This window comes from Diachasma alloeum, unplaced genomic scaffold (genome assembly GCF_001412515.2).
Source record: "Diachasma alloeum isolate Michigan unplaced genomic scaffold, Dall2.0 Dall_scaffold_01034, whole genome shotgun sequence".
Classification (NCBI taxonomy): Eukaryota; Metazoa; Arthropoda; class Insecta; order Hymenoptera; family Braconidae; genus Diachasma; species Diachasma alloeum.
Window position 1 is genome coordinate 14,121 of NW_021681146.1, and position 6,772 is coordinate 20,892.

The 6,772-nt window shown below is 34.3% G+C and overlaps 1 protein-coding gene across 1 annotated transcript; it reads left to right on the forward strand.

The window, feature by feature from the left end:
• Positions 1-2,049: 2,049 nt before the first annotated feature.
• LOC107045646 (transmembrane protein 214) lies at positions 2,050-4,042 on the forward strand (the record flags this gene model as incomplete). Its single annotated transcript, XM_015267968.1, is given in 3 exon segments — positions 2,050-2,505; positions 2,647-3,536; positions 3,832-4,042. Coding segments are annotated over 3 exon segments (1,228 nt in total), but the record flags the coding sequence as incomplete, so codon positions are not given.
• Positions 4,043-6,772: the final 2,730 nt, after the last annotated feature.

The following is a 6,772-nucleotide window of genomic DNA, read 5'->3' on the forward strand; positions in this document are numbered from 1 at the left end:
AAAACGTCAGTAAATGCAACCTTTAAAAAGTTGAAAAAATGATTAAGACAATCATAATTTATTTATCAATAAAAAATACAGAGCAATTCTGAACAGAGTAATTATTTTTCAAATGAGAATTCTAGTAACTTGGATCGAAAAATGTATTGAATTCCATGTAATTGTCATGAAATGTGAACTTCATTGCTTGCTCTTTCAAACTGAATTAAATATCTTGTTGTCTGAAATTGACTACTAAAAGATCCATGGAATTTCATTTTTTCTTCAACAGTTTAATTACCTTATTCAATAATACTAAATTTTTCACTTTAGAAATAATTTTTTTCCTAAATCCCGAAAATTTCAATAAAAATCAATTTAATGCAAAAAAATGATGTCTTTAGGAGTTTAGAGCATTTCCATATTCATTCCTGCAAAGGGAATGTTGAAAAAGGCAATTATTCGCGGAATGCCTTTATTTGCGAACTTTTACTGGCCAATTCAATGAAGGAGTTAGATGATAGAAATTCTTCAAATAAAAAAAATTTAGACTTTTTTATGTCATGTAGAAAATTCATTACTCTTTGATTTTGTAAAATAAATATTGATTTCATTTAACAAACCCTTGAACTAAAATTGAATGAAAAAATGGAACACGAATATTTTAATAGTTACAACTTAGAATTAGGTCTGAATGATTTGGAAGAATATAAGATTCATTTCTTTTATTCCACGATTGACATTCAAGTTTATTTAATTATGAACTATTTCAACCATCTTGTCAATTTTTAACACTCATCACTAACGAATAATTTTCCATTTCATTCAACATAAATATATCTGTGTGGAAAATATGCACTGATTTCCCATTCCATTTATCATAAACAAAAACGTGTGCAAAATCTATGCCCTGATTTTCTATTCCAGTCATAACAAACAATTCCGTGTGTAAAAAATATGCACTGATTGTATGTATTTCATGTATTCCTTATTTGAGGTTTGAAATCCTTTTTTAATTCTCGTGAATTTTTTTCCAAAAATAAGATAAGGATTCTGATGTTCTAACATCAACTTGAAGTACTCTCTCACCATCGATAATTTTTCACAATTCCGGGAGAAGGAAATTTCTTTCAGAACTTACTACTTTTCTCTATTCTTTTACAGAAATTCGAAAATTTTGTCAAATTGGAGTATGAAAAAACCAATAAATTTCTCTATTTTTTTCAAAATTTTCATTCGATATTTCCATACTATTTTTAATTTCCGATTCTCCAACTTTGTTTATGATACCTTTTTTCGGTGAATTTACAATATTTCCTTTCATAACCAATACATTAATGTGTACATTGACTGAGAATGAGAACTAAAAAATATTTTTACGAATTATTTGCTCGTTTCTTATTTCAGGCTAGAAATGCTCTTCAAAAGTCGCGCCCATTTTCGCGAAATTATTTATGAAGATTCCTCTTTATAGTACCCGTTTTTTTTTTCAATGCCATCTGTCGGTGTCTCCGCCGAAGTTCGTCCTCATTCGAGCTATTTTGAGTTCGACTTTCGGCGTTCGACTTTTTTCAATTCGAGTTTTACCCTTCGTGTCTTTTATGAATAGAAAAAAAAAGAGGATTATCAAACGATGAATTATATACAACAGAAGAAAATAATGTGCAAAATGACCATTCGGAAGTGTATTGCTAATTTATTAGCAAAAATAACCATACTATATTATGGAGAAAAAAGCAATTTCCCAAACACCCAAAACATATTTTTCAGTGACTGCATGTGTGATAAATATAACAATAAGCAAAAATAACAATACTATATGACGATAAACGTAATTTCCCACTTGCTTCATTCCATTCTTGGCTTTCAAGTTATCCAATTATCAATCATCATTCGAACAATTTTTCATTTCACATAGAGAATCCGATTTGTAATTTACGCGCGCTTCCCTGAATAGCGCCGTCGCGGCCGCATTGCTCATTCTCATGATGAGAGAATGCATCCTTCATGCGCCGCCATGACACTTTTTACATGCTCTCCGCCATGACAGTTTCCAATGCATGCTTTTTTTATATAAGAAGAATTTCTCACAATTTATTATTCCAGTACTGAGTACAATATTTCCTTGCTTTTCAACTTTATTAGCCAATAATTTATTTAGTCGTAATGTATATCGTATTATTATTTATTTGAATGTATCCACATTCATTTTATTGGGTCCAACGTTTAGTAAAACTCGGGAGAAATTTCGGCGAGCCTAGAAAACAGTGGGAGACGACACCCCCTGGCGCCCCCCCCCCCGCTGTTTATTTAGTGTCCACCTTGAAGTGTAGTGTTGTATTGATGGTTTCTTTATTTCTTTATAATTTCCACGAATTATTTTGTGTAAGTCTGAAAACATGTCATCAGGTGGTTGGGAGGTAGTTGGTAAGAATAAGAAGGACAAAGTGGCTGGAAAGCCTTCAAAATTATCGAAGACAGAGAAGAAGAAATTAATTGAAAATTCACCAAAAGTCGAGGATTTCCGTAAGTTGCCACGTGTAACCTTAATCAATCGCCTGCAACAGCTCTCAAAATACCTTGCTTTCTTTTAAAAAAAAACGGAACCCCTTAAATAATCAAACATTTCGAACACAGATTACTTAAAGAAACATATTGTTTTAACAGTTCCTCTCAATCAAGTGAAGACACTCTACGACAGTTTGGATGGGGATAAAGAGAATAAGAAACCAAAAGATAAAGAGCACAAAACGAAAGGTAATGAAGAGAAAAAGAAACAGTATCAACAGAAATTTCAGCCAAATGAAAAGAAGAAGCTGCCGATCAAAGAGAACTCTAAAGAAAAGTCTTCCAAGCTCACAGAGAAAAGTGTCATTACCGTAGAGAAAATCACCGAGCTTTTAGATACAAACAAAACGAGATTCCCAGACGCTCCGTTAATTTGGCTGAAGGACCTAGTAGCTTATGTCAATGCCACATTTTCGCAAGAGAAATCACGTTCAATTTTCCAGTCGACATCAGAGACTTATCCACTCAGTTTAATCCCAAAGTCGGTTCGTACAATTTTCGAGAAAGTTATCAGATCGGCTGGGACCCAAAATATTCAAATGTTTTACGAGGGGACTCTTTTTTTAATGGTGAAGAACATGTCGAATGACAGTCCAGATATGGGGAGCAAGATATTTCTGCAATTGTTGGCGCAAATGTATCCCTCGATCACCACGTTAAACATTGAAAAACATATTGGTCTCAGGAATTCTTATCAGAATAAGAAATCAGTCGGTTTTTCTTTACTTTGGGCTCTCTCTCAACCGGGCTATAAGGATGTGGGCGTAGGATTGACTCTTTGGCATGAGGTGATGGCACCAATGTTGGAATCGAAAACTTATGCTAGCCATGTTATGAAAATACTAAAGAAAACTCTCTGTGCTGATACAAATTTGAATAACTTGACGCAACATTTGTTCATGCAAATTTTTGAAGATTTGTACTCTGGGAAAATACATATTTCCAATGCTGTTGAGAAAGAGATCAGAGAATGCGGAGAATTATTAAAGGTGAGATTCTACTTACAGAAATTTCCGGTGCGAGGGTGTAATCCGGGTTAATTTTTTTTCAATTTCATAATTATCTTGCAAATTATTTACTAGAGCCAAAAAAAGTTAGGCGTTAAATGTGGAGAATTTCTCATAGAAAAGCATCTTTTTGTGCCATTTTTTTCGCAACATTACAATTGAAATAATCAATTTTGAGACCACAACTTTGCCGTTCAATCCGATCTTTGAGAAAACAGATATTTTTATGTTCATGTTTTTTTTATGGTTTGATTTATGGTTTTTATTTGTTTTTCAGGCGGTGGCTATGAAGAATAATCAAGTCAATCATCTGTTACTTTTTGAGAATTCGATGGAGAGAATTACATCAAAGACGAATCCAACTTTTAGGAACGAATTATTGAGGATAATGACAACTTGTATTACTGTTGAACCTGAGTGTCTGGCTTCCTGGATGAGTCTGCATGGCAAACACCTTTATCAATCGGAATTGCTCCTCAAACAATTAGGTATAAATTTTGAATCGAAATATTAATGAATGGGAATATTATCAACTATGCAACAACGCGAGCTTTAATAGTATCGCATATTCCAGTATAGGCTCATTATGAACCAATAAACGTGTCTAGGCTCATTGTGAACGAATGAATGTTCTCACACAAAATTTAATGGACTCGTTTTCTGTGCTGGAAACATCCATGAGTAACCGGTGAGCTCGATAGTGTAGTCAAAGTAGACTCAAAAATTGCCAAACCCCCCCATAAACATATACAGGTAGAAAAATATACCAATAGATAGATAAAAATGTCCTGCAAAAATGTTCACCAACCTTTTTACATTCTCTAATGCAGAGAATTTGAAAATAATTTAAAACAACCAGTGTTCGTTGGGGTCAACACTATAAATATTCGTAGTTTCGACTGGACTCAATCGATTGAAATAAAAAAGATACGACAATGCAGAGGAGAAAATTGCACACAAATTCGATATAGGAAATGATGTTCTAGGATGAATAGTTGTCCTGTAGAAGAATGCAGAAGTTTTTTAACCGCAATTATGTAATTTTCCCAGCGGGATCCTTGATGCCCAACCCCTTTTCTGCGCGCTCAGCCTAATGGAAAGAGCGGCATGCGCAGTAGATTTGAAGTAAATGACAGTACGCTACTGCATGTCTCGATTTACTTGCAATTGATAATTCAATCATCTGTGACACCATGGGAATTTATCTGTCCTAAAAGTCAATGAAAACAAATGTTGGCGCCCAAAGTGTATATGTACACTTCAATATGCCTCTTCGTAGTGGAATCTCGGGATGGTGAAAGGGCAGGATTATTATAATGACACGACGAGTTCTTAGAACTCGTATTATTTTACCTACACTCTCAGATGGCATGCTGCGTAAGAAAGAGTAGTATGCGTCACTGGGTTAATCCTACTAAGGGCCCCTAGAAATATACCTGTTTGAAGGCCATTCAACATAAATTCGAATATTTTCAATTCGCCTCATTTATCAATAAATGGATGACCTCATCCACCCATTTGCCTCTAACTATTGTTCACCATTTTAAAATTTCCACCTTACTAGAAAATTTATTTTATCCTCAATTTTCGGTTGAATTTCTGCGATCATAACTTCAAATAAGTTGTTATAAATTCTTTAAATTTAGGTGGTGGGTGCATACGAATGATTTAGTTAGCTTAATAGGCTTAAAGCGGTAAATCGTTGATAACTTTTTTAAAAATTTTCTTCGAAATTCAATGGAATTTATTTTTAATTATTTTTAAGGCCCGGATGGAGGGATTTTTTTTCCGAGTGGCGATTTTACGCCCCCCCAGTTTGCGATCAAAGCAAGAAGCTTTATCGCGACCGTAGCTATGTCGGTAACTGCGGGAATGGCAGGAAACCAGGGTGACATATAAAAGTGTTCGTGTTTATTTTTTCCAGTAGATATTCTGATGTTTCCTATGAAGTTTTCGAGAAATATTTCCGATTTTTGAGAGAATTTTCCGGTTTTTGAGAAAATTCCTGAAAATTCTCCAGTTTTCGAAAAAATTATAAGGATATTTAGAGTTTTGAAACGAAATTTGAGGAAATTCTAGTGTGTCCGAGCACGTTCGAAAAAATTCTCCGGTTTTCGTGAAAATTTTCCCATTTTCTGGAAAATTCGAAGAAATTCTCCAGTTTTCTAGAACATTCCAGAAAAAGCTTGGGTTTTCGAGACAGTTCTAAATAATTCTTAGATTTTCGAGAAAATTCTAGGAAAGTTCTCCGGTTTTCGAGAAAATTATAAGGATATCCTTGGCGGACCAAGTTGATAGTTGGACTCTCCACAATTTCCTGTGTTTGAGAGAAAATTGAGTCAGTTGAGAGCCGGAGTGACGAGGCCAAAAATACATTTTATGTCACACGGCGATAAAAGTATTGTCTGGCAAATGTAATTATAATCCTCGTCTTTGGCTCGGATTATAAAGCCATATTCGCCAGATAATACTTTTATCGTCTGATGACATAATTATACTAAAGGAGAAGACCGTTTCTCGAAATGCGAGGTATCGATTTTTTAAAATCGAAAATAAAAATATCGATTAACAATGCAAACAACTGTCGAGTATCGATTAGAAAAAAATGACAATTTTTGTTGATGAAAATTGAGCCATTGATCAGGTTAAATTTTGTGATAATTACATGAATCGATCAATCCCCACTGATAAAAAAGTGTAAAAATAGTGGAAGTGCCAAAACAGTGCTCATAAAAAAACAAGGAGACCAGGATCATCCCAAGAGATTTACAATTGACCATTCGTAACCATAGAGAGTCGAGTTCTCTCTGGAGGTGAAATTGCACAGGGTCAAGGACTTCCCAACATCCAGGCCGTTCTTCTGCCCAAAAAGACCGAGAAAACCAGTTTTTGAATCCATCGAACATTGAAACAATTTTTTTGTTGTGTATCTTCTTCTTAATTATACATAGTGGTACTTCGGTGTACAGGTAATCGTCGTCGACTTAAGAGGCCAAAAATCAAAGGACCAAGTGAGTGGAAATTTTCCTATAGTAATTCCTGATGAATGAATCGCAGAGTTAACCCAAGGAAGAAGAGAGAAACTCTGAAAAATTACCATGGAGCCAGATTCAAGGTTAACTCATCTGAGTTTAATTCATCAGGAATACCCAAAATAATAATCAAGATTTTTTTCTATAATTTTTTTTCTCAATTCCAGATTGCTACTGCTCGTCCTT